This window comes from Martes martes (genome assembly GCF_963455335.1).
Source record: "Martes martes genome assembly, chromosome: 9".
Taxonomy (NCBI): domain Eukaryota; kingdom Metazoa; phylum Chordata; class Mammalia; order Carnivora; family Mustelidae; genus Martes; species Martes martes.
In genome coordinates, this window is record NC_137896.1 from 131,073,657 (window position 1) to 131,101,177 (window position 27,521).

A 27,521-nucleotide genomic window follows, 5' to 3' on the forward strand; every position below is an offset into this window, starting at 1 on the left:
GTAAAGTCTAAGGTCCTTAGGAAGGTAGACCAGCCCCCCCATCGGTGCCATCAGCACCCCTGCTTCCTGCTCTCCTCCACTGTCATCTCCCGCTACTCACCTGATTCTACCACAAGCCCCAGGTGCCCGGACTCAGAGTGCTGTTCTAGAATACCTCCAGGCCTGGCTAACTTATGGCTCTTCCAAGACTCTGCATAAGACGCTTTGTCTTGGAAGCCTTTTTTTCTGAATTGCTTCTCAACTCTCCACCCACCCGAGCTGAGTTCCAAACCCCGCTTCTCTTCTGCACGATGCCTTGCACTGGACGGCAAGCACCTTATGCTCACGATTGCATGAACTCCCCACATGAGCACGAGGCGCTGAAGCTCAGAGAAGCAAGCAAACGTGCTCGGTGACACACATACTCTTAAGTGGCAGGGCTCAGGGGCCAAGGCCAGGACGGGTCCTCCTAATCCAGTTCTCCTGCCTTAGACACCCAAGACTTCCTGTCACTCCACCCTGGAGACAGAAACTTCCTGCTTGGCATCTTCTGTCCATTGCTTCTGATCTTGTTTCTAGATGAGCCGTGTGAGGGGCAGAGCAGGGTGTGCGGGAGGAATCCCGTTTATTCCCTCTCCTGGCCTCCCTCTCTTGTATGCTGTAGCCACCAAACCGTGCACGGCCAGAGGCTGGGGCTGGAAACTTGGTGGCCGTAGGCTCCCACCCCCAGGCTACGGAATGGGGACTCGACCCTGGGAAGTAGCCTCACTGCCTCGTGACCACCAGCCTGCAAGCCCACGGCCAGGAGGGGAGGCTCGCTCACCGGGACTTCCTACCTCCACTCTCCTCCTTGGTGGGGGGCTCCCCTCACTCCCGGCTTAACTGCCACTAACCGCCTGCTGGTCTGGATTCCTGGCCTCTGATTGGGCCCCGTCCCTGCCAATCCCCTCAGAAACAACCTGCTCCTCCCGAGTCCCTGGGACAAGGCCTCCCTCAGCTGTCTTCCTCATTCATTCAACTGAAGCCTGTGGAATCATCTCCCGGGAGAACCTCTCCCTCTGGCACCACGCCCGGCCCCCCGAGTCCCCGGCAAATCCTCTGTTCTGCATTCTCTTCCTGGCTCTCCAGGCTCGCCAGACTGGGAGCCCTTTGAGACCAGAGACTATATGCCACCCTCACTCTGATCCCCAAGGCTTAGGACAGCCCACAGCAGGACAAATGAGTGTTCAGGCTGTCTCTCTTCCTCCCCGGATCATTCCAAAAGCCTTTCTTTTTTTTTTTTTTTAATTAAAGATTTTATTTATTTATCTGACAGACAGAGATCACAAGTAGGCAGAGAGGCAGGCAGAGAGAGAGGAGGAAGCAGGCTCCCCGCGGAGCAGAGAGCCAGATGTGGGGCTCGATCCCAGGACCCTGGGATTGTGACCTGAGCCGAAGGCAGAGGCTTTAACCCACTGAGCCACCCAGGTGCCCCCCAAAAGCCTTTCCTTGAGCCTCACCACCCCCTAACTTATCTCAAGTCCATCCTCCACAGGAAAAGAGCTCAGGTTTAAGACCCACGGAGGTATATAGCAGGTCGCATGATGTTGCTGAAGCCTAAGGTACAGTTCTGAGGCAAGGTGAGGACACTACGAGACAGAAACTGGAGATGAAGCATGGACCCGCTGCCCCAGTGCTGCAGCAGAATCCCCGCTCCCAGACACGGAGGCTCCGCGGGCCATATCCAGGACAAGCCCAGAAGCCAGAATGGGCAAGGGGCGGAGGACGGTGCTGGCCCTCAGTCTGCGGGACATGGAGTCTCAGGAGTTCCCAAAGGAAGGGTCCGTGGTCTGCAAAGCACTAAATACAGTCACAGGAAACATCAGCCCAAGGCTTGGGGGCCACAAGGGGCAGGGGGACCGACGCAGGACAAAGGAACCAAAGGGCGTAGGAGGAGGAAGCAGAATGTGCAGAAGGGATTTGAGAGCCATGGGGGCTTTTGTTAGGTACATGCGACCGCAGCCACCGTAAGGGCAGTCCACCAGGGCAACCAGCAAATGCTTGGGTACCAATATGAACCTTTTCCTGTGGGCACTAGGGAGCCATGGAAGGCTTTTCAAATCTGGGAGGCAGCAAAATCATTTCTGTGCCTGGGGGCGGAAGGATCCAGAGAGAAGAGGTTAGAAATTACCCAAAATGTTCTCAGCTCATCCCGTGTTCCTCAAGCCCTCAGGAGGAGCCTCAAGCCAACTCAGCCAGCATGGGGGAGGGGCGGGGTCCTGGTTGGGAGACGGCTTGTATCCACAGCAGAACGCCACACTTCATCAGAGCACTTGCTCTCCCCTGGAAATGTCAAGGTCAAACGGTACATTCATGGCAACATCACTCACATTAATGTTCGAAGGCCACACGTTTCTAATCCAGCCAGGGTCCCTCATCATTGGAATCTGAAAAAGAAGAACAGGAGAAATTAACGAATGGAAATGCTGTGGAAATAGACAGTGGTCATGACAGCACACAACCTTGTGAAGATACTACACCCCATTAGGCTATACCCTCGAGCACAGCGAATTGTGTGGTACGTGTTTATAGCTCAAAGAAAAGAAATTAAATAAGAAGAGGACGTGCTGAGTTTTCTCTGAGCATGTTCACGGAGGGTATGAGGTCTGGGTTACACGGGACACATTACGAGGTCATAAATCTGCCCTCCCCCCGCCCCTGCTGCGCCATCCTTGCCCCGTCTCCACTTCTCTCCTTCCCAAAGCACACGCAGGGCAACGTGCAGAAACCATGAGACTTGGGATCAGAAGTCATGCCTTCTAGTGCTGCCTCAACAGCTTCTTAGCTGTGGCTGCACAAGGCTTGTTTTCTTAGCTGCAAAATGGGTATAACAGCCACCCCAGAGCTGACAGGTGCGTTGTGAGCATTGACAGAGTCCATTCGGGGAAGGGCAAAGCCTAGCACGCGGATGAGCCGGTCAGACTGCTGGTGTGGCCCCACCCGAGCCGGGGTGGGGGGCCCTGCGCCATCGCTTTTCCCACAGGTGCCCCAGGTAGAGGCCCCAGAATGCCAGTCCCACGCTGGTGTAGCCCAGCCTAAGGGACATGCTGAGTTTTTGTAGGCCTCAAATTCTCCCTAAGTTATACTCAAAAACACGTATGCTCCAGGTTCAGCCACAGCAGCCCAGAATGGACAAACTTTGAAGCCCCTGTGCCTGTTTCCCTTGTCCGGTCACCCCCTCGACCCGTTGCCCTACCTGCTGCACATCGGATACGTGTGGCTTTTCCAGCCCTTGCTGTGATTAGTTGACATGTTACTTTGTATCACCATTTCTCTCAGGGGTCAGGTGCTCAGGTGGGTAGTGGGAACGCCTAGCTGGGGAAATGCAAATTCTGCCTTGAGTCACTCACAGCCGAGCGGGGTTGGGCAGGTAGACAGGTAGACTAGTCTGGCATTTCCGGGACGACCACTGAGACATGCCCGAGGCCCCCTGGGAGCACAGGGGGGAGCCAGTGGTTTTCGGGCAGGGAGTACAAGGAATGCTGTGCCGTCCACAGAAGGTGATGTCTGAGTTGCTTCTGAAGGATGAGTGGGGCTCTCAGAGAAGAGAGGAGGGAGAGGGGCCTTTCCCGACAGAAAAGAGAGCGTGTTCAAAGAAACAAAGGCATCACATGTGTATTTGGAGAACAGCACAGAGGGCCCCATGACCATGACCGGAGAACAGTGGGAGGGACTGGTGGGGGGACCATGGTCAGAAGATGTGGGTAAAGTGGGGCCCTTTTCTTCTTCAGAAAAATGCCCTCCTCAAACAAGATCTTTTAGGAGGCCTCACGTAAATAAACAGTAGAGGAACTACATCAGGGAAGAGGCCCCAGGTCCTGGTGTTGGCTGCAGAACCCGAGGTTCCAGAGAACACAGTCTGAGAACAGTCGCTGGGCACGGTGTGGGGTACAGAGGAGTGGGATGAATGGACCTGTGTGGGGTTTTTTTTAAGATTTTATTTATTTATTTGACAGACAGAGATCACAAGTAGGCAGAGAGGCAGGCAGAGAGAGAGGAGGAAGCAAGCTCCCCGCTGAGCAGAGAACCCGTTGTGGGGCTCAATCCCAGGACCCCGGGATCATGACCTGAGCCAAAAGCAGAGGCCCCAGCCCACTGAGCCACCCAGGTTCCCGCACCTGTGTTTTATAAGATCATTCCGACGTCTGGTATTGGGGTCCGAGGAGTGAATGTAAAGGCTATTCCAGGAAAGGATGGTCAGGAGGTGAGCCAAGGCGGGAACAGGGGGGCTGAAGAGGAAGGGGCAGCTGAGGGCACCTCCTCGTGGTGGAATCACCTGGGCATGGTGAGGGACGTGGACGGGCTGGGTGGGTGAAGAGAGTCATGTTGAGGATGACTGCAGTATGTGGCCTGGGGGACCAGGTAGATGATGGTATCATTAACCAAATGAGGAAAACCGGAAGGATAAATTCCGGGAGGACCGTTCTAGTATGCTGGAACCACGTCTGGGATAGGACGGATAGGGTTTCCTTCACCAGGCCCTAGAAAGGCAGCAGATGTGAGCCAAGGGATCCCCCCCCACGTCTGAATCATTGTTGGGAAAGTGGGGCAACAAGACCAGGTTGTTCATCTATGAACTGCTTGGTATGGCCATTAATTCCGTCCTGGTTTCAACTGAATGATGCACTTAAAGCACTTCTTAGAGTCTAGTTACTACCCCCATTTCAGCTCCTGTGGAATACTAGCATGCTATAAAAAAAATCATGTGGCTTGGATACAGATGTTCTAGACCATCCAACTCAAATTCCTCCTGGGGCACGAGCACACGCTGGGTACAATGGTTGTACTCATTTCACACTCACGAGGCAGGCTAGGAAGGCCAGCATCAATTTAAATCCACAATGCTTGCATTTGATCCCGATTAAAAATAAGGTTTCAAATCAAATGCCAAATGTATGTTCCTGCCAGGGGAACTCTGAACCCTCCAAATGTTTGGTTTGATTTCAGAGATTAAACAGAAACACAAGAACACCAAAATGGTGAACTTGTGTATTGCAACAAGAATTTCTCTCAAAGTCAAGAAGAAAATAATCTCATTCCACTCCACAAAGATTTGTCCATTGTCATTCAAAATTCTTAACATACAATTTGAAGCCCAGCCTCCAGAGCCCACACGCCAAGCAGGGAGCAGTCATAGATGCTGAAAATAAACTTGGGTTTGAACCCCTGTTCTTCCCCTAAGAGCTGTGTGGTCTTCAGCATGTGGTCTTCTACCTTTGTAAGCCTCAGTATTCTCATCTATAAAGAGAGGAAAACAGTAAAATGGTTACCCCAGAGCTGAAAAAAGAATCAAGAGATAATGCCATGTGATAAGGTTATCAGGGTAGAACCCTCATGAAGGGGGTCAGTGCCTTCTAAGAAGAGACAGCAGAGAGATGTCTCTCCACTGTGTGAGCACACATCAGGAAGGTGGCGGTCTACAAGCCAAGAAATGGGCTCCCAACAAAACCCAACCCCACTGGCACCCCGATCTTGGACAACCAGCCTTCCAGAGCTCCGAGAAATAAATGTCTGTTGTGCAAGGCGCACGGCCAGTTCTTATTATAGTAGCCTGCGCTGACGGACAAAGATCCTGTTGTGTTTCGAACCATCCCTTGTCCATGGTTACGTACAATAAAAGAAGTCATCTGCATGCCTCAAAGATGAAATAGACAAATAGATGAAGAAAAATGGGAAAACGCTTGGGGAATGAACACAGTTAAGTGTGGACGGATGAACAGACAGAAGATAGGAAGACACTTTCCCGCTGTCTTTCACTTTATGCTGGGTTGTGTTGCTTGCTCACGTGACCACACTGATGGGTACGGAGTATTGAGCACTTGAAAGAGAACCACAAAGACTGGTCATGGCCTGGTTGGGGCCTCTGCCACTTGGAAGTGGAATCATACAGGGAGTTTCCTCTTCTAAAGAGCCAACGTGGGGGTGTCCGGGTGGCTCAGTTGGTTGAGCGTCCAACTCCTGATTGTGACTCAGGTCGTGATCTTAGGTCAGAAGACCGAGCCCCATGTCAGGCTCTGCACTCAGCGCGGAGTCTGCTTCAGATCCTCTCTCCCTCTCCCTCCAGCTCACACTCTCTTTCTCTCTTAAATAAATAATTAAAACCCTTAAAAAAAAGAAAGCAAGAAAGCACCAACATGGGACTACCTCCCCCAGGGCTGCCAAGAGAGTCTACTGAGAAGTGTCCTTGGAGGTGACCTGCACATACCACGTACTCCAGCAAAGCTGCATCTTTGTGAAGATCGAGATCCAGGTCCTGGCTCACGGCTCCACCCCTAGCCCACCACTTGCCCAAGCTCACACACGTAGGACCTGGGACCAAGTTCAACTTCAGCTCTATGTGGCCCCAGAGGTCTTGCTGTACTTGCACTGATGGACAAACATTTGGACAGTAGGCTCCCACAAGCTCAGAGCGGAAAGGGAGGGAGTCTTCAGACAGAAATGCTTCTAGGTTACCAGGGGGAGAGTCCACAGCGATGGCTCCAGCTGCTCCCAGTTTACAAACGGGGCAGGCTGAAGTTCATTTGTGAACTTACTTTGGAGTAAAGAATAACATTTTCATCCTGAAATGGTTCTATCAAAGTGAGTTCACTTTTCCTGGGAAGGGAAGGCAGAGGAATCCATAGTTCACCTTACAGCTGGAGTCTTAAGGGGACCAAGTTCCATGCAGAAAGCCTACTTTTATGGGAAAATTCATTCAAACTCCAAATGAAGTTTCCAGGAACACAGGGCCCCATCCGGGATACGACAGAAGGATGATTGCTCTGGGATCAGGCAATCCCGACCTTAGTTCTGTTTCTCACGGGCGAGGGGAGGTCAGGGAGGCTTGGGCGAGATACTTCCCTTTTCTGGGTCTCAATTTTTCCAGCAAGCAGAAGATGGAGTTGCACTAAATGACTCCTTTTGTATCTCCAAAATTCTGCCAGTCTAAATGTGCATGTCCTCCTACATCATAATTCCAGTGACAAAATCCCCTTTTCTCGCTCAATACAACTTGAAGTAAGAGATGGTAAGGGTCCGTTTGTTCTGGTTGGGAGAGGATGAAGTGGGTGACACTACAGGTGGGACTGAAATTAGCCTAAGTCAAGCCCTAACCTGGGCCCCCCTGAACCCCTCCGGGTTCCCCAGACCCCCCAGAAAGGCTAAGAGTGTCTGTAGCCAAGCGCATTGGATCGAAGCCCTGGATATTGGAGTAGATCACTACATGTCCTCGAAATTCCTTTTCTTCAATGACAAAGTGAGGGAAAGAATAAATACTTCCTCTACCTCCAGTGTAGCAAGGGCATGTCAAGTGCTTCCAAAGTCCCGGTCTCTGACCCACTCTCCGAGCTCATGGGATTACACTGGGCCCACTTGGATAATCCAGGATAATCTCCCTATTTTAAGGTCAGTGTTGAGTAACCTTGATTCCATCTGCAACCTTAGTTCTTTTTCTCCATGTAATTAATAGATTCACGGTTCCAAGGCTCAGGACATAGATATCTTCAAGGGACCATTATTATTCTGCCAGGCACAGCCTCCCTACGGGGTCGCCCACATCCCTGTTTGTCATCCAGCAGTCTGATCGCCATGCTGCCGCCATGGTCATCTTGTTGGCAATCTGATTGTGTCCCTTAAAGTAATTAAGTAAATACATAAAATGTATACAATGTTTCAAACCCTTCCTTAACTCAGTGAACAAATTTCCCACCCGTCTGTCCCGTCTCATCTCCCACTGGCTCCTTGTGATCTCTCTGACCCAGTCACACTGGCCTTTTAACGCCTCCTATTCAACCTACTCCCTCTGGCCACAGGGCCTTTGCACATGCCATTTCCTCTGCCTGAGACACATTTCAGCTGGTTAGCTACTACTCATTGCCAGATTATACAATAGCCAAGTGTCACCTCAGAGAGGATGTCCCTGGCCACCTCAACTTGGTCACACCATAACTGCACCGCCTCACAGCGCCCTATCACTCCTCTGTAACATTTAACACAGTTAGCAAAGTTACTTTTGTTTGCCTAACTGTTCAGCTGACAACAGCTTCCTCCATAAGGGACAGTGCCTGTTGTCCTTATTGTTGTATCCCCAGCAGTGTCTGGCACATAGTAGCTATTCAATAAACACGGTGCTGAATGGAAGATTAAAAGTATGATTTTCTCCATAGACACATGAAGACACTGGAACTCAGAAGGTCAAGGGACTTAGAGGTCACAGAGCTAGCAAACAGGGGTACGTGAGCTGAGATGTGACCCAGCTTTGACTGACTTCAAAGCCATGACTCACTCCATCCACATTTCAGGCTACTGGTCTGGACGGAGGCTATGCACAGCCTGATTTTTGTACTTTTCCTAAAGGAAAGAGGAAGGTGGTGTTGGTCCCAGCAGCTCTCCGGTGGCTTCATGTCTTAGACCACTAAGGGGAAGCTTTCACCTGCTCCTGGCATGTCCTCCTGGCCACGTGTGTGAGAACTGAGCTCCCCCAGGCCTCACACTGACCAGCAGTGGCTGCCCCGTCCCAGGCCTAGTGTCCTCCTGACATCTGACACAGAAGTACACCTACCTCCGAAGGGTGCTCAGCCCCGGAGGCCCCGGCGGAGGCAACCGCCTGGCTTACAGGCCTGCAGTGGCAAGGACCCAGGACTATGGGATCCCAGCTGCATGACCAAGACCAGCTGGGCCCCTTCCATTGGCCTCAGTGTCCCTGTGTGTACCATGAGGGGCCTGGAGTGGACAGAATATGTCCCCTTCCTGCTCTGACATTCGGTGTTCTCCTGGGCACCCAGGGTATGGTCTGTGACTCCAGACTTTGAGCACACCCCGTAAAGTGTCCTGGAAAATGGACCCGATTTAGCTGAACGGATAGAAATCCCTCCCCGGAAAGACGTGGCCCCGGCACAGGCTCTTCCCCAGGCCTCACCTTCCATCACACCCACAGGAAAGATGAGCAAAGGAGGCGGCATGCTGCCCAGCTCTGCCAAGGACACAGCCCTCCCCATGGCCACGGCCTCGGGCCCAGATGCCCCCCCCAGAGGGTGCTCAGTGAGGACGGCTCCAGCCTCACCTGGGCTGGGTAGGCTGTGTGCGTGCACACTCGTGTGTGCCTCAGACTGTGATGGCCTCAGAGTCCGCGGCCCCTCCCAGCGCAGGCCGAGGCCGGCAGCCCCGCCCCTCCACCTGGGCTAGCCTAAGTGCCCGGTGTGCTCGGCGAGACGCAGGACGGGTGACACTTGGCAACTCCAGAGGCTGGGTCACTGGAAGCCTTCCCGTGTCCCCCTCGACCTCCCGCAGAGCTGGGGGTGTGGCTGCCACGTAGGAGGTTAGCCTGCCCTGAGATGTCATGGCCGAGAGCCTCTGCTCGGCAGCTCGGTCCGCGGTCCCACTGAGCCGGGCCGTCCAGCCACGCGACGGAAGCCTCCGTCACGCTTCCCGACCAGGCCACACACCAGTCAGGCTCCACTGGCTCGACTCAGAGGCCCGGAGGAGCCAGAGACTCACCCAACCAAGCCACGAACTCACGGGATCTAAGAAAGCCGCTGTCTCAGGCGGTTAGGCTGGGAGGCCATGTGGTTGGGAGGAATAAATGGCCAGAACAGGGCATGTGCCTTGGGGGGGGCGGGCTGCCTTGCACTCCTCTGCATGTTTATGTATAAAACTGCATCACATGGCTGTGGCTGGTGAGGGATTGGGCCTGTCTTTGCAAGTGCGTCTGTGTGTCTGCTTGTGTCTACACAGTGTGCGTTTCTGTGTGTTTGATGTGTGGGTGTACGTGTGCGTGGGTGTCGGGGGTGTTTATGAGTGGACTGCTCTGTGTGAAATCTAATCCCACTGTTTAAGCGCATCCTTGCCTGTTTATGAAAAGACCCCACACAGACCATAAGTGTACACACATGTGTATGTGTCTACACAAGGATGGGATGGATTGGAAAACAAGAAAGGAGCCTCTCCTTAGAGGATTCTAATGGGAAATTCAACTTAAATTAAATTAATACAGACGATCATGGAGCACCACTGTTTGCCAGACACCATGCCAGGAGCTCGGCATCCAGAAGGCGGGAGAAGCTGGTACAACACCCTGGGCAGGACCAGGAGCACCGGGGAGGGTCAGGCCAAGGTTAGACCCCAGGGATCTCAGCGCAATCACGCAAGGTGCCCCGAAGCCCCAAAGCCCTGCCTTCCGAGCCTGGAAGATCCATCCCCCTGAGTCCACAAGCGGGCAGCGCGGGGCCACGCCATCCCGCAGCAGGGCCACGGGGCCAGCGTCCTCTCAGGGGACAGTAGCAAGTGTTGTACACGGCCAGCTCCACGGTGGGGGACAGACTTGGAAACGGTAGAGAAATGAGATAATGACGATCTTCCTTCAGAACTTCTCTGCACCCTTATGACATCCCTGTACCATCACCAGTCTCCACGAGGGACTAGAGAATGTAGCGTTGCCCCTAAGGACATAATCTTGAAAACCCCTTTTCACTGAACAAATGGTGGTTTTTATAAGTCAGGTAACTTATTTTGGAGAAACGAAGCTGTCAAAATAACAGGTGTCGTGTCCAACACTGGGGCTCACTCACCCACCCTTCCCGACTCCATCAGCGCCCTCCCCCCCCAGGGGAGGCTATGGTAGCAGCTTCCAGAAATCCAAGTGTGAATGAGGACACTCAAGGGAGGAACGAGGGGAGGGCATATTTTGATGCTGGAGCATCGAGGGCCTTGCTGACCACGGGGAGACGGCCCCTCCCCAGGCTAGCCACGGAGAGAACCCAGGGCCATCTCCGCACCACAGAACACTCACTCTTAGGATTAAAAAGAAATATCAGCAATATGTATTTATTTTCTTAAGAATAAAAATCCTTTGGGGGCACCTGGGGGGGGGCGCTGTCGGTTCAGCGTCTGACGTTTGGTTTTACCTCAGGTCGTGATCTCAGGGTGACGAGATCGAGCCCCACAATGGCTCAACAGAGAGACATTCTCTCCAGCCCCTCCCGCCACTCATGTGTGCACACGCACCCGCGCTCTCTCTCTCAACTAAATAAATCTTAAAAATAAAATAAAATAAAAAAACCTCTTAACTAGTGACTCAGTTAAAATCCAGCTCTCCATGACTGGCTTCTTTGGGTCCCAGAGCTTGATGACATTGATGAGAAAGCCTTTCCCATGCAAACCAACCAACCCAGAGCCCATAACGCAAGCCCTCAACCACTCACCCCCTCGGTGGCCAGCCACCTGCCCCGGTCACGGCAGGGCCAGCTTCCAGACCCCCGGGAACGGCCCGAGGGCCTAGAGCCTGCAGAAGTCACTCACACTGGTCAGTCCTACGTCCACTCACCCTGCCCGTCCATCCCTCCCCTAGGAAACCACGGAAAGGCTCCTGCCCACGTTTTTCTCCTTCCTCTCTCTGCTCCTTCACCCACCTGGGGCTTCCGCAGGTGGCCCTATGTGCGGAGTGTCATCCTTCCTGCTCGAGGGCCCTGTGACTATCCTCAAACTCTTCCTTCATGCTCGTCACTCTGTGTCTGTGCATCTTACGATACCTGAGCCAAACAGCTCTTGGTGCCCTGAAAACACTGGTCATTCTGATGCCGCAAGACCAGAGAATGAAACGCAGCAGAAACAGCCCTGAGAACCTCGAGGCCTTGACATCCCGGAGGGTGGTGAGGGAGGGGGAGGTTACCCCAAATGGCTAAGGAACAGCTTTAGCAAAGCCACAGACGGAAAGCAGACAGCACATCAGCCCCGGGTGCACTGGTGAGTGATACGGGGACCACAATACAGACTCTCGAAGCTGACAGGCTTGAGCTCAAATCCTAGACCCTCACAAACTAGATGTGTGGCCCAGATCTAGTCTTTTTTTTTTTTTTAATCTAGTCATTTACCTTTTATGTCCTTCAGGTTTTTCAGCTGTAAAATGAAGATCAGAATATATTGTAATTATGAGGATGGAATATGGATGAAGTTAAACCACTTAGCACAGAAACCTTTATATGCTATGCATTCAATAAATGCTGTATTTTATTATTATTATCATTATTATTATTACTACTACTACATATAAGCAAGTGGTGTAACTAAAGGTATGATGCAGTTACTGGCTGTTTTTTTTTTTAATATTTTGTTTATTTTTTTTGTCAGAGAGAGAGCGTGAGAGCACAAGTGGGGGAGTGGCAGGCAGAGGGAGAAGCAGGCTCCCCGCCAAGCAGGGAGCCAGATGCGGGGCTCTATCCCAGGACCCTGGGATCATGACCTGAGCCAAAGGCAGATGCTTAACGCACTGAGCCACCCAGACGCCCCGCAGTTACTCATTCTTGCTAAGAGTCCGCCATGTGCCACCTGGGCCAGGTGCTCTGGACAACCTTGAATGTAGAGAAACCAGTGAGGACTGGACTAGTCAATGAATTAAGCTCCCGCTCCAAGCTGTGCCCTGTGCTTAGTCCTGAGCTCATCCCTGGAGCAATTACAAAGATGACTGTGACCTCATCACCTGAGTCATTCATAGTCTGGCAGGAAAAACAGGTGCAGAAACGCAGCTGAATAATCCGGCCTGATGGGTGTCATCGTGGAGGCAGAAACCAAGGGCGGCGGAAGCCCCAAGGGAGGAAAATCTCCCAGGGAAGGATGAGGGCGGTTCCGGGGAGTCATCGCAGGAGGGCTGGGTGCTAATGACCAAGCAGGAGCTCGCAAGGCCAACGAGGGAGGGGGCGGCAAGCGGAAACAAAGCCGCAGGCAGCAAGGACGGACACACAGGTCCTGGCGTCGCTGTAAGCCAGCGAGGAGACGGGAGCCCAGTGAGCACCAAGAGCCGAGCTAGGAACAGAGCCGACTCTGGGGTCCAGGAAGAGGAGCTGAGGACGGCCACAGAGGGAGACAGCGTGTCCCTGAGCCTGAAGTGACCGTGTGAAACCAGCCGAGCCCACAGAGGATCAGCCCGGACGCCCAGGAAGCCACAGAGGCTCTGGGAGCGGGGAGTCTGCCCCAAGGACCGACACCCCAGCCTGTGCCCACCTCGAGCTGAAAGCCGCACCGGCACCCACCTGCCTGTCTCTAGAAGCCTCACCAGCTCCCCGAGAGAGAGTTTCATCAGCATCAACTTAGAAATGAAGAAGCTGTGGTTCCAACCAGCTTTCCATGACCTGCCCAAGGTCACACGCGGTGGCAGTGCCAAGGGGTGAATGGACCCGAGTCTGTCCAGCCCCAAAGCCTCTGCTCTTCCCTCCTTACCAAGTGCTTCCAGAGGGGCAGGGGGCTGCTGCTGTGGCCCACAAAGGGGCGGCAGCGGGCCACACCAGAGAGAGCACACGATGGGACAGAGGCCAGGAGGAGAGCCTGGGAAGGCCACACAAGTGGGGAGGGACCCCCCTGGGCACTGTGCCACCTGACTGGTCAAGCCTAAAGGGGCTCCCCAATGGAGATCTGTGTTTCCACCCCTGGGCAGGCGCTGGGGGCCACACTTGGGGGGAGAGTGAATTGAACCACAGGTGACTGTGACCTCAAGACACCAAGCCCCCAGCACTCAAGTCACCCCGATACATCGTGACCCTTAGAAGCTACACTTAGAGGGACTTCAACCTGTGTCAAGGTGACAGGGCCACACCTTCAGTCTCCCCAGTGTGGAATAAGAAAACACACCTGTTGTGTGCCCAGAGATCCCTTCTTCTAACCCCATCATTCTTCTCTCGTCTCTGTGGGTATTACCGTCCTGGTTTGTACTGGAGACACTGAGTTTCTGGAAGGCTGAGTAATTTTTCCAAAGGCCACACAGCTGACGTGCTCTTTCCACCCCAGACCCTCACTCGGCTGGCCAACGCCCACTCACCCCGCATCTCGGTTGTGACGCCCGGCCACCTCCCACAGGTGTCACCACTCACGTCCTCATCACTGTCTCACAGCACCTTGCTCACACCTCAGCGCTGACACTCGTCCCACGCCTGGCCGGCCTGTCCCCCATCCCACTAGGGGATCCCCCAAGAGCGGCCACCAGCCTTATTCTTCCTGTTCCTCAGAGCCTGGCGCAATGGGGCCGCTCGGTGACCGGTAGCTGAATGACAGGGGCATGAATGACGGAACCGGTGAGCCGCGAGCGACTAGACAGACGACACTTCAAGTTTACAGACCCACAGAAACCTACAGTTTCTCAACGTGTCTGACAGGGACCACCGGAGGGCGTGAAGGTCTGGATTGCTTCCTCCCTATGCTGCCGTCTTTCTCCTGAACACCCTCCAGCGACCTCAGAGCCCCTCACGTCAGAAGGTGGCTGAGCTGCGCTGTGGTCCAGCCTGACAGGACTTCCCCAAAGGCTCGGCAGCCACGCGGGCCACTAAGTCAAACCTTAATTCACACCAAGCTGAACTTGGTAGAATAACACACCTCTCTCTTTTCGATGACATATAACGACTTAGTGTCAGGAAAAAAGTTTTCCTTAAAAAGGTGTTTATGGGGACGCGTTTTTTAAAAAAGAGATACAGACAACACAATATTTCACGTGGACACAAGGATTCAGAGGAGCCTAGGGACCACCTAGTCACGAATGTGACTTGGAGGAGGCTCAGAGCGTGGGGCGAGGGCGTGGACGTGGGCTGTGGACCCGAGCAGTGGCCTCAGGCATGTAGCTGACTCTCCAAACGTAGAGCGTTTATCTACAGGGTTTATCTACAGGGTTTATCTACAGGGTTTACAGTCTTCGTGACAAAGCTCTGCTCGCAAAATGTGCAAAGCCTTGACCGTGCCCCGAATACCAGTTTCAAGAGAGAAGGATCCTCATGAACAAGGTTTATTTCCTCTACGAAGAACCAGCAGCCGTCCCACTGGAGAGCGCAGGGCGTCTCCGAACAGGAGGGGACAGGAATTCTGCCCCTTCCCGACTTCGGAGGTGAGTGTCAGGCACGTGTGAGGGGAGCTTCGAGCACAGATATCAGCCCCGACGTGGGGGGGGGGGTCGCTGCAGAAACAACAGCCTAGAACATGAGGAAACTGCTGTCTCTGGAGACATCCGACCCACAGGACGGCGTCCTCTCAGTTCTCGGAAGAGGACGGTGTCTGGGAGCCAGTCCCAGCGCCCTGGATTCTGGGAGGGACTTTTAAATAAAGAACTGAGGAAGCCCCTGACCTTGAGTACATCCAGTCCCTTCTACGAAAGCATCTGGTCTCCTGAGGGCTGCCATGAAGCTGGACCCTGGCCAAGTCGGAGATCAGGCTGCAAACAAGAGGCTGTGACCTCAGAGGAGTCAGGACCGGCAGGACACCGTGTGCCCCCACGCCCCGAGGCTCGCCCCAAAGCCCCGGACGGAGCTCAGCTGACCAGGCCACTGCCAACCACATCCCCACAAAGTCAGGGCACAAGAGGGACAGGCTGTCTGTTGTTCGGAAGAAAATGACACCGTGGTCAGTGCTGAACACAGTGACACCCGCTGACCACCACCGGCCTGCCTTCGGTCAGCCAGGACAGCCAGCAAAGCCAGGAGCCGCTGGGTTGGCAAATCGCCCAGAGCAGAGGAAAGCATGACAAGCCAGGCCTGCCCTCTTGTCCCACTGCCGCATGGCATGACGGGGGTGCTTGCTCCTGGCCTGCCGAGGTGGGTCTCGGTGCCCAGGTCTGCCGGTGCCCACAGCCAGCAAGGCCGACCTAATGCGGTGGGAGTCGGGTTTTCAGCCACCACGGCAGCCAACCAAACCCTGCTCTGCTCACCCCACCCCCAGAACAGTGGCCTTTCCTTGTCCCCAGGCCTCAGCAGGCAAGGAAGGAAACAGCAGGTCGCCAAGGTTCAGCAAACACAGCTCACCAGGACTGGGAAGGCAGATGAATTCCTGAGTCGTGATACACAGACTCCGGCAGGCCGCGGGCTTTCCGGCCAAAGCCGGGGGAAGCAGGAGCCAAAGCCTCTACTAGGCCAGAGTGGTCAGGGGGTGCTCCCGCCTGCCCCCCGCGTCAGCCACAGACCTCCGGGGGCTGCAGCTGCTCCAGCCTGGCTTGGAGCAGGGCTCAGGGCTCCGGGATGCTGCAAACACGTGAGCGGGGCAAGCTTTCTGGAAGAGGCAGGAGGCCGGCCTCCGTTTTCAGCGCTGCCCATGTGAATGACAGCACTGCTTAAAAACAAAGAAGGAACAAGCCAGAGCTCCACAGAAATGGACATCATCCTTCTTGGGGCTGTAGGGGCCTCTGCAGATGTTCCCAAGAGACGCTCCTTTCTTAGGAGCAAACCCCTTCTCCGGGTCGGAGGCCGGAGAGACTGACCTGGAGAACCTCGGGGAAGGGAGCACGGTGCGGCAGGAGCACAGCGAGGGCGGCCCAGGGGAGCACAGCTGAGCTCAGTTGTGAAGGTGAATCAGGTTTCTGGAAGCTGCCCAGGGAAGGCACCCACATCGCCAGAGAGGGGGCCCCCGGGTGTCCAAGCTCAGACCAGCAGCTCCCGGAGGCCTGTGACCTGATGCCGGGCCAAGAAGCACCACCCTCGGGCCGCTCTGGGATAATGGTGGTGTGGATAAAGCTAGAAGTCGGGCTGGGTCCTCCTTCTCCCTCCTTTGGCCTGGGAGCCTCTGGTCTGCGGGAGTCTGCGAATCACAACTTAGCAGTTGAGCCTGCCTTCCCAACACGAGGCGCAGAGCGAAACGCTCTGTCTGCTGGTCGCTGCTGGCCTCTCAACACAGCACCGATTCTCCCACCGCGACCGGACCGATGCAATCGACCACCAAACCCTCTTGCTTTTATTTCCTTGTTGCATATCCCAGACCTTCTCCTGACCTGATCCCCTGGCCCTCCTGTTTTTCTTTCCAGCAATCTTCTCTAGAGGGTCATCTGCTCGATTTCATTTCTTCAATTGCACTCTTCTCGCTCCCTCTTGAACCCACTGGGTCGGGGCTCTACCCCCGCCCCTGCCACTGCACCAGCACAGTCCCCAGCAACGTCACCAAGAGCATCATGTTGCTCGATCCAGTAGGAAATCCTCAACCTACAATCTTGCTTTGGTCCATCAACAACACTGACACGATTTCTCACTCCCTATTTCTGTACTTTTTTCACGTGGTTTCCAGGACACGAAATGTGTGTGATTTCTCTCCGAATTCCAGAGTCACGTACCCCAAGGCCTACTTGACATCCCCATTTATGATATCTGGCGGGTGTCTCAAACTCAGTAAGTCCAAACCTCAGCTGACCCCACACTTTTCTACCTGCAGGGTAACCCCCCCCCCCGAATCGTGGTTGATGGTAACTATGTCCTTCCAGACACTCAAAACAAAAACCTTGGAGTAAACTTGTTCCTTCTCTCACACCAACGTCTAAGTCCTCAGGACATCCTGATGGCTCTCTCTTTAAGACACGTCCAGAATCTGGCCACTGTGCACCACCTCCCCCGGTTCTCACCTTAGGCTGACCCAGGTTGACTGGCTAACCAGCTAACCACCGCCGTAAATCCCCTCCTCTCTCTCCTGGTTAACTGCAATTTACTTCTTGGTTTACTCCCAGCTGGACTCCCTGTGTCTCATCTTATAACTTACCATCCACACTGCAGCCAAAGAGGTCAGAAAACACCACTGTTTGGCCCACACCCTGCAAGGGCTCAAAGGATAAGCCAGAGTCTTCACAGGGGCAGGCGGAGCCCTATTTGCTCCCTCTCCCCCCAGCTTCATCCCCTCTACCCTCGCCTGGTGCCCCGTCCAGCCACACCGCTCTCCTTGCTCGTCCTCAAATGCTCTCCCTTAGGGTCCCTGCACCGGCTGGTTATGGCTCTACCTGGAACACCTTTCCCTCCAAATCAAACGACCGGCTCCTCAACACCTTCCAATCTCGGTTCAGTCAGTACCTTCCTACCAAGGCCATTCCTGACCACAGCCTGCCCTCCCACTTCGCCATCCCCGAGCCTTATACCCGGTTTCACCGCACTTTTAACCTCTAACACATTATGTAACTTACATAACTTCTTGTTGTTGGACTGTCCAGAATGTGAACCCCAGGAGGCCAGGGCTTTATTTTTTTTATTTGCTTCGTTTTGGCCAGATTCATTCACTGAGGCATCTCACGTTTCCAGCCAGCACTTGCCATACAATCGGCTCTCGATAAATACGGAGCGATGGAACTGAATGAATTACAGCCTCATGACTGCCTTGCACCTTGGTTTTAGGAGCTGTATGGTACGGGCAGGAACACGGAACGATGAAGCCCCATGGTATCACCGATGACGGTGGAAATCCGGAGAGGCTGAGAAAATGACCTAGAGCGTTTCAACTCTGATCATCTGGTTTTATTGGTGAAGGAAGTAGTACGGATGCAGGTCTTCATTACAGTAATCCCTGTAACTTTTGTATATATAAAAGGGGTCCTATTTTTTAAAAAATTAATCAATATTCAAAAAGTTCACCGTTCTTGTTATGTGCTCAGCCTGTGTCAGGTGTTGGGTTGGGAAGCAGATGGGGAGCACAGAGAGCCGTGGTTCTGTCTTCCGAGAGCCTGGGTATGTATGGTGTGAGCACACCGTAACCCCTAGAGCAATCCACAGCAAGCAAAGAACGCGGGAGGAAGCCAGTCCAGGCTTCGGGGCAGACGAGTGATGCACACACCGGCTGGTGTGGAAGTTCAGAGGACACGGGGATGGCTGTGGTCAGAGGGGCTGGAAGACCTTCACAACTCAACCCCAAGGGGAGAAGGACCTCAGGGAGAGTGGCAGCTGTGGTGGGGTGCCTTCTCTGAATCCTCACGTGAACCCCACATTTAGGCTCATGCGAGGATAACGGAGCATCTGACTTTGAAACATCACTTGACCATAATTTCTTCACCCGTTCATTAGGTGAATCTACAATCTACAATCTGCCAAGTCTTTTCTGCTTCAAGGTCGATAATTCTCTGTGCCAAAATGGCAAATTCATTCAATGCTAGGCATTGGGCACACAGAAATTTTAAAACTATATGGCCCTTGGCCTCAAAGAATTCACAATCTAATATGGGAGTTGGGCATGATTTCCTCTAACAACCTTGAGAAGGAAATACAGCAAAGAGGAGGAAAGAGACTCAGAGAGGGGCCAGGGATCAAACACAACCCCTGCCTCGGGGAGCTCCCATTCCAGGGATAGAACCCACGCGAACAAGAGGCATGGATCTCATGACCTCTTACACTCTCAATCACCTCTGAGTCAGCCAGAGGCGCTTGTAAAGAATGTAGATTCTGGGGCACCGGTGGCTCAGTTGGCTAAGTGTCCGACTTTTGGTCTCAGCCCAGGTCATGATCTCAGGGTCATGGGATTGAGCCTCACGTTGGGATCAAGCCCCAGAGTCTGCTTGAGATATTCTCTCTCCCTCTGGCCCTATGCCTGCTTGCTCTCTCTCTTTCTCTCTCCTTCTCTCAAATAAATAAAGCCTTTAAAAAGAAAGAATGCAGATTCTGATTTGATAGTCTCGACTGGGGTCTGAAAGTTTGCATTTCTGAATAGCTCCCAGGGGATACTGATGCAGAATCTGGTCTGGGGACCTCACTTCGAAAAGCACAGGCCTACAGATTCAAAACAGCTCAGCCCGCTGACCAAATCATTCAGCAGACAGCCTGGCTCACATCTGGATTATTCTAGAATCTCTAGATCAGTGCCTCCCCAACCTGACTGCACATCAGATGGGCAACGTGTTAAACGTGACCAAGGCTCAATTCCAGAAATTTTATTTCATAGGGATGGGATCTGGAATTCTGTAATCTTGCTTGCTTGTTTGTTTGTTTTTAAACAAATTGCTCCCGGATTCTGTTGCACAACCCTTTTGGAGGATGACTGCCTACCTGGTCTTCCTGAGAAGTCCCAGGACAGGCTCTCTGCATTCTCTAGTTCTCTGACTCTCTAGCTCCACCTACTGTACCCATTTTTACTTTATCCACAGAGGAGGCTAGTCCAGAGAAAACCTCTGGGGTTTGGGTCCAAGTGTATAAGGAAGCTGACCCCTGACCCAAAATAAGACTTCTCAAAATATGATAAAATAATAAAATAAAGTAAAATTAAATTAAATTAATTTAAATTAAATATAAATAAGATTTCTCTCCCACGTTAGCCAGACTCGATGCTTTACATTTGTCAGGCTGCAGTATAATCCCATGATCTCCAGGGCAGACCCAGAATCATACTTGTCTATATATCACGGGGCTTCGTATAGGGTACAGAGTATAGACCAAATCAGTGGTGGTAGAATTTAAATGAAAACTTTGAGTTAAGCATTGTCCTTTCCCCTATTTTTATCAAAGAAAAACATCTGGAAGAGAGCAATTTAAACCAGCTGTCCTGTGGTTTTCCTCTGAGACACCAAGTGCACAACACCTGGGTGCTGTAGACCTCGGTGGGGAGGAGGGGTGGGAATGTGGGAGAAGGGAAGCCACCGGGAGGCCCCCGCAGAGCCTTGGCTGCGCTCCAAGAGCTGTCCGCTGAGCACTTTGCAAACATTACTACTCAGGATCTAAGCCTGCTTGCTGATCAAAATCGACTGGAGAGCTCACTAACATTACTTGGTCCCAGGCCCCACCCGACCCTGATGAGTCAGAATCCCTAGAGGAGGGACTGAGGAACGCTTCGGAACTCCCTGGGGATCAGGGCATTTGGGAAGCCCTGCCCTGCCCTCCCAGCGGGCCACTCAGGTACAAGGGACTTACTGAATCACGTCACACGGCCAGTAGGCGCCAGAGCAAAAGCAAGGAAAAGGAACTGGGACCCAACTTTCCAGTGGCATTTTCATTGGAAGTAAAAATATTCTAAATCCCAGTGGGTGGGGGGGAGTAGTAGCTGGTGACGTTTCGCTTTGAATATGCCAGTGTTTCTTTGGGATACACAGTGAGGCAATGTTCCCATTTAGGGCATGTTCACCGTGTGGACTTGACCTTACGTGCTCCAAGTGAGTCACTCTCAAGTGTTGGGAAGCCAGGGACATAGACAACCTGAAAGACAGTGGCAGCCACCACCAGAATTCCCAGGGAACAATGCTGGTGAAGAAAATATTTCCCATAGGATAGTTAGGGTGGCACACACACACACATTTGATTAAATCTTTCGTGATCCCCTAAAGAATAGGTTGGATAACTTGGGTTGAGTGATATCTTAAGTAGAGCTCCTTACACTAACATTCCCAAGGAACATCAAAATCAGCTTGGATGGAGACCTCGGATGTCACGCCGCTGGCTCTAGTCTTGCCCTTTCCTGCTTAATCATTGTATCGATGTTGGGTTGAGAGAGAAAGCATGTCTGTGGCTTATAGTCAGGATAGTATGGTGAATTTGTACTCTGAATGACTGACCCCTCCCATCCAAACCCAAGTATATAAAAAGGTCAAGCAAAATCACACAGGGAGGCTCAAAAACAAGGAAAGTGTTTTCAAAAAATCATACACAGATGAAAATGGAAAACCACAGGTCCACGGTGGGCTGGTCCTGACACAGAGGGTGTGACCAGCCCCCACGAAGGGTCACTTGAGATGGGACACAGGCTCCACACTGAAGCCTGTCCTGGGACTTGGTCCCCGCTGCTGGCAAAAGAGATTTGTTCAACATCTCTTTTTCAACATCCGCAGCCTCACTGCTTAGGGCCAAGGCTATAGAGGGCAGTGGGAGGATGATGACATAACTTTTCAAACAGGAATTAAACTGAATGGCTGTCTGGCTTGGCCTCTGTCTAAAATGTCTCCAGTAGCACCATAAGAAAGGAACTCTGCAGGGCTGTTACGAGACTGTGCCCTCGGGGCTGGGGAGAAAACCAGTCAAGGGTGTCCAGGGTGCCAGACTGAGGGTGTGTCTCTCAAATCCCCCAGCCCTGATGATGGAGAATAAACTGGGGGGGGTGGGGAGGGGGGAGCAGCGGGTATGAGAGGAAAGAAAACAATAACAAATTTTAAAATGTAGTCATTCAAATTGAGCCCCAAACCAAAACTTCTGATACTTATGAAGAAATATAATGCTAAGAAAGATAGCCAAAAATACAGAAACAATCCAAAAACCATTAGGAGTCTGGATTCACACCAAATTCATTTCATTGAACAGCCTCACAATGACTTTAAATAAGCAGATGGCTTAAAGAGACCAGTTGAGGAATAACTTGCACTGAAAAGAGAAATTATGAAACAGGAAGATATGAAAATTAAACTAAAGCCAGTACCTAGGACCAGTTAGAAGTCTTGGAAATGAAAAATATAGTCATTGAAATTAAAATTAAAAGGGGTGCCTGCGAGTTGCAGTAGGTTAAGCATCAGACTCTGGGTTTCCGCTCAGGTCGTGATCTCAGGTCCTGAGGTGGAGCTCCGAGTCAGGCTCCATGCTCAGCCGGGAGTCGGCGTGTGATTCTCTCTCTCTCTGCTCCTCCCCGCAACTTGCACTCTCTCTCTCATAAATAAATTGAATAAATCTTTTAAAAGGGGTGGGGATGCCTGGGTGGCTCAGTTGGTTAAGTGGCTGCCTTCAGCTCAGGTCATGATCCCAACGTCCTGGGATCAAGTCCCACATCAGGCCTTGCTCTGCAGGAAGCCTGTTTCTCCCTCTGCCTCTGCCTGTCACTCTGCCTGCCTGTACTCTCTCTATCTCTCTGACAAATAAATAAATAAAACCTTAAAAAAAAACAAGAACCAGTAAAAGAGGGAAATAAGGAATTAGAATATAGTAAGGAAGAACTCAACCAGCACTGCACATCAAACAGAAAAAGAAAGAAAGAAAAGAGCAGGAAGGGGATGGAGGATACAGTGAGAAGCTACAGTTTGTGTCTAAGAAGTGCTCCAGAAAACAGAATAAGGAAATCACAGAGGAGAGGCTTTTGAAGAGATGTCCAACTTTCGTTCAAAACTGATGAAAGACCTGAGTGATGAGAGACACTAGACTCTGAGCACTAAGGACAGATAAAAATAATTCTACACACATTGTAATGACACAGCAGAACATAAAAGGCAAAGAAGAAACTTTTTAAAAGTCTCACAGAAGACTAGTATTTTTTTTTAAATTTTTTTTTTATTTGAGAGAGAGAGAGATGACAAGTAGGCAAGAGAGGCAGGCAGAGAGAGAGGGAAGCAGGCTCCCCGCTGAGCAGAGAGCCCGATGCGGGGCTTGATCCCAGGACCCTGAGATCATGACCTGGGCTGAAGGCAGAGGCTTAACCCACTGAGCCACCCAGGCACCCCAAGACTAGTATTTTTAAAAATACCAAAACAAAACAACTGTCAACCTAGCCAACCTAGAATTTTATACTCAGCTAAACTACTATTCAAGCAAGACACCTTGAGTATGCAAACACTAAAGGAATGTATCTCCTATAAGCCTCACTGAAAGAATAGTCAAGTGATGTACACCAGCAAAAGGAAAAGCGAATCCAGATGGCAGGTGCGGGATACGAGAACCAGCAGGAAGCCCACATATGGATCCAAGAGGTTGGAAATTTTCATTATTTAAATTTTATACTGAAAAATCATTGAGGTTTAGGCAAAAAGCAAAACTCTAAACACAAGTAGCAAGAGGGCAGTGCATTCAGTGGTGGTTAAAGTGAGATAAGTTCTAGGTGATATTTGGCAGAATAGAAATAACAAATAATTTTAGGGACACCTGGGTGGCTCAGTCGGTTATGTGTCTGCCTTCGGCTCAGGTCATGATCTCAGGGTCCGGGGATGGAGTCCCAAATTGGGCTCCCTGATCAGCAGGGAGCCTGCTTCCTCCTCTCTTTCTGCCCCTCCCCCTGATTCATGCTCTATCCCTTTCTCTCTTTCTCAAATAAATAAAACCTTATTTTTAAAAGATTTTTATTTATTTGTTTGACACAGAGAGAGAGAGAGCGAGAGAGAAAACACAAGTAGGGGGAGTGGGAGAGGGAGAAGCAGGCTTCCCACTGAGCAGGGAGCCTGATGCGGGGCTCAATCCCAGAACCCTGGGATCATGACCTGAGCCAAAGAGAGATGCTTAATGACTGAGCCACCCAGGCGCCCCCCCCCCAAATAATAAAACCTTACAAAAAAGAAATAACTAATTTTAAACTGCATTCAACAATAAGTTATATCCAAAAATTAAGGAGAACCACTAAAGGAATGGGAATTCGATCTATAGTCATGGAATCTTCTGAGGAAAAATGGAAATAAGAATGAAAAAATATTTTTTTCAATTATCAATTCAATGGAAGTCAGGAAAGGAAAGCAAGGAAGGTAGATTGCCAGATATAATAAAATTAGTATGTTGGAGAACAAAATTAAAGCACCAAAGCACTTTCACGGGTCTAAAATCAGTGGAATGATATTTAAGACAGCTATACTGAGACGCAAAAAGTCAACTGCATAACCACTAGATAAGGAAGTCTTAGCCACCAGCAGTTAACTATGAATGCTTTGATCTGAGAAAAAGAGAGAGGTATGAGATCCAGAACAAGGAAGACCAGAGGGCATTAGCCCCTGCACTGGTCAGATAAGCTTTAAGAAGAACACTGACCAGCTAGAATCCTCCCAAAGAGTGTAAATGGATATTGATAGAACCAGAAATCTGTCTCATGCCAGAGAACCAGTGGAAGGAACAGGGCATATTTCGTCTGGAGAAGAAAAGACATAGTAGGGTCATGAATATTATCTGCATATCTTAGAAGGATATAGTCACTTCAAATGTATATATGCATATATACATATAAGTAAATATATAATATACATACATATTTCTGTTTATTACATAATAATATAAGGTATATTATATATAAGTATATATTTATATATTTACTATATTTATGTAAAATATTTTACTATATATATTCTTTTATTCTATTTATTAGATATATTTATTTTAATACGTTTTTATATATTAGAAAGAGAGAGCGCTGATTCTGGGGAGCATCAGAAGGTCCAGTTAAGATGATGGGTTGACAATGCTCAACCTCCCACTTGCCTTTACTGAGCCTCTTCTCGCACCCAGAACCTGTTAGGTGCTAGGCGACCAGAGATCTGCAGGGCATTGTTTCTGTTCTTAAGAAGTTCGTACTCCAGGGGCGTCTGGGTGGCTCAGCTGGTTAAGCAACTGCCTTCAGCTCAGGTCATGATCCCAGGGTCCCGGGATCCAGCCCTGCCATCAGGCTCCCTGCTCAGTGGGAAGCCTGCTTCTCCCTCTCCCCTGCTTGTGTTCCCTCTTTCACTGTGTCTCTCTCTCTCTGTCAAATAAATAAAATCTTAAAAAAAAAAAAATCATACTCCAGTAAAAAAAAAAAAAAAAAAACGGTAAACAAAAACAAAAAACCTCTGCAGAAACAAACAGTACAACGAAGTAAGCAAGCACTTAGACTGACGGCCACAAATGACCACAGACCCTGGAGGAAGGTGGGATTCATCTGGTCTCCAAAGGCAGAAGGGGAAATTGGGCCTTGAAGGACAAGGAAGAACTCACTGGACAAAGAGCTGGGGTAGCCCAACGTGATGGGAATTGTGTCTTAGCCCCCAGTGCAATTACCAGCAGAACTCCTTTTTTTTTAAAGATTTTATTTATTTGACCGACAGAGATCACAAGCAGGCTGAGAGGCAGGCAGAGAGAGAGGTGGGGAAGCAGGCTCCCCAACGAGCAGGGAGCCCGACTTGGGGCTCCATCCCAGGACCCTGAGATCATGACCTGAGCCAAAGGCAGAAGCTTAACCCACTGAGCCACCCAGGCAATCCAGCAGCAGAACTTCTGAGAAAAACAGAGATGCCTGGGCCCAACCTGGTAGGTTCGGATTCTGTACTGTTTGGGAAGTCTGTGACTCTAATGTCTGAGCCTGGGGGCAACAAGACTCCTGTGAGGCCAGCTTTGCGTGTGAGGCTAGATCAGATGACCCTCCAGCAAGGCCTCCTCCAACCCAACATTCGAGGCTTTTCCTTCATCAGAAAGTTTCCAAGGGCAGGGCCCACAGAGACCAGTGTCTTTGCTGCTGCTGCTCCCCACATCTAAGAGACACCGGGCACCATGAGTCGTCAGAAAGTGACCAGCCTTCAGGTGAGAAGGTCGCTGCTGGAGAATCACTCTCCAGCCCGACATCAGGGCTAAGCAGAGACACGCAGAGCTGGGAGAACTGGTTCCCGGGACGGTCGGAGTTCATTCCTACAAATGCTCTCCCCAGAAAACTAGGAAGGCAGCCTTCCTGGGGGAGAGACCGGGGTCTTATCAGCAGGAAGCCCGTGCTGGAATTTCGGTTTCGCTGCTGGTTATAATCTCTCTAAGCTCCCCTGTATGTAAACTGAGGCTAAGACTCTACTGACGCGGTTCTTAGGAGGGTTGATAAGACAAAAGGGACAATGCGTCACGGGAGCCTGGCATCCGAAAGCACTCAGTTAACAACGATACACCAGGACACTAACACCGTGAACGCACTTTCTTTCATCTATAAACCGGGAATAATTCATATGTTTGCAAAATGCCGTTACACCAGAGAGCTGCTCGGGGTTCACCACGTGAGACCAACTGTTCTCTCTTTCCATCGGGTCACCTCTAACCCATTGGGCATTTCTAACTGGATAAAACCCAGAAACCTGATGCCGTCTTGCTTCACCATTAACGGTGAAGTGTCTATCAAACAGCTATTAATAAACTCAATTTCTGCTTAGGTCAAATCAGGGGAAGACACCCACTCGCCAAGTCCCCGTTGCCTTTATTTTGAGTGACTCTGAAATTCAAATAACCATGTCTTTAGACAAAGAGAATTCACTCGGGAATTTCAGCAGAACTCTCCCATTGCTGGCAGAAATGTTTTATGTAGTAACCCCTTTCTCATTTGCCCTCCCCCCCCCCCACTTGCACAGGGCAGGGGAGACCTGATCTTTGCCCAAGGGCCCGGCCTGAGTCTTCAGTGTGACAGCGCCCTCTGGGGGTGGGGGCGGGCTCTTTCCGGGCCACCGGCTGACAGCAATTCAAGGCTCCCTCCAAAGGGCTGCTCTTTGGGGGGTAACCGAGGAACAAGCAGGGCTTGAAGGATGCAGAGGGCATGGGAATAGGGTCCTCCCAGCCACGGCCGTACAGCAAGGCTCAGCCCACCAATCTGAGGCGGGACACTGTTACTCTGTGTCGCTCCGGAGAGAATTCCGGCCCGTGCTGGGGTGCCTGCTGGCTCAGTCAGTTAAGCAACCGACTCTTGATCTCAAGGCAGGTCTTGATCTCATGATCTTTGTGAGTTCGAGCCTTGCACTGGGCTTAAAACAAAAAAATTCCAGCCTGTGATTCCAGAGGGGTCAAGTGGGCCTCCGGGGCATGGAGTCCCGGCGGCGGGGTGGGGTGGGGGGGCGTGGAGGGGGGGGGCTGAGCAAGCTGCAGTTGGCTGTGGAGAAGCCAGGGAGCCTGAGATGGGAGCCCCCCCCCTCCCAGCTCACCGTCTCTGCAGCCCCACCAGGTGCCACATGCTTATTCCAAGGACAGGGAGCGGTCTGCGGACATTCTCACCGCCCGCAGGTGGCGCTCCCCGTGGGGGAGTGCAGGTGCCGGAAAGCACGGTCAGGCCGCTTCCCTGGGGCGAGCCCCTCGGCGGAGTGAATGAGAAGGACCCCTCCGAATGAACAGATTTCACAAAGGTGTCCTTCCTCCCGACGGTGCCAGCCAGCCTCAGTCCCAGAGCCCCACAGG

At 51.6% G+C, this 27,521-nt stretch overlaps 1 protein-coding gene across 2 annotated transcripts in view; it reads right to left on the minus strand.

Moving 5' to 3' along the window:
* The window catches only part of LPIN1 (lipin 1), a 130,131-nt gene that overhangs the window by 92,407 nt on the left and 10,203 nt on the right, over nt 1-27,521 (minus strand). For both annotated transcript variants that reach the window (XM_080813327.1, XM_080813326.1), the window contains exon 2: nt 2,349-2,405. In XM_080813327.1, coding sequence (XP_080669453.1) covers nt 2,349-2,405 — 57 coding nt within the window. The remainder of the gene's footprint in view (nt 1-2,348; nt 2,406-27,521) is intronic.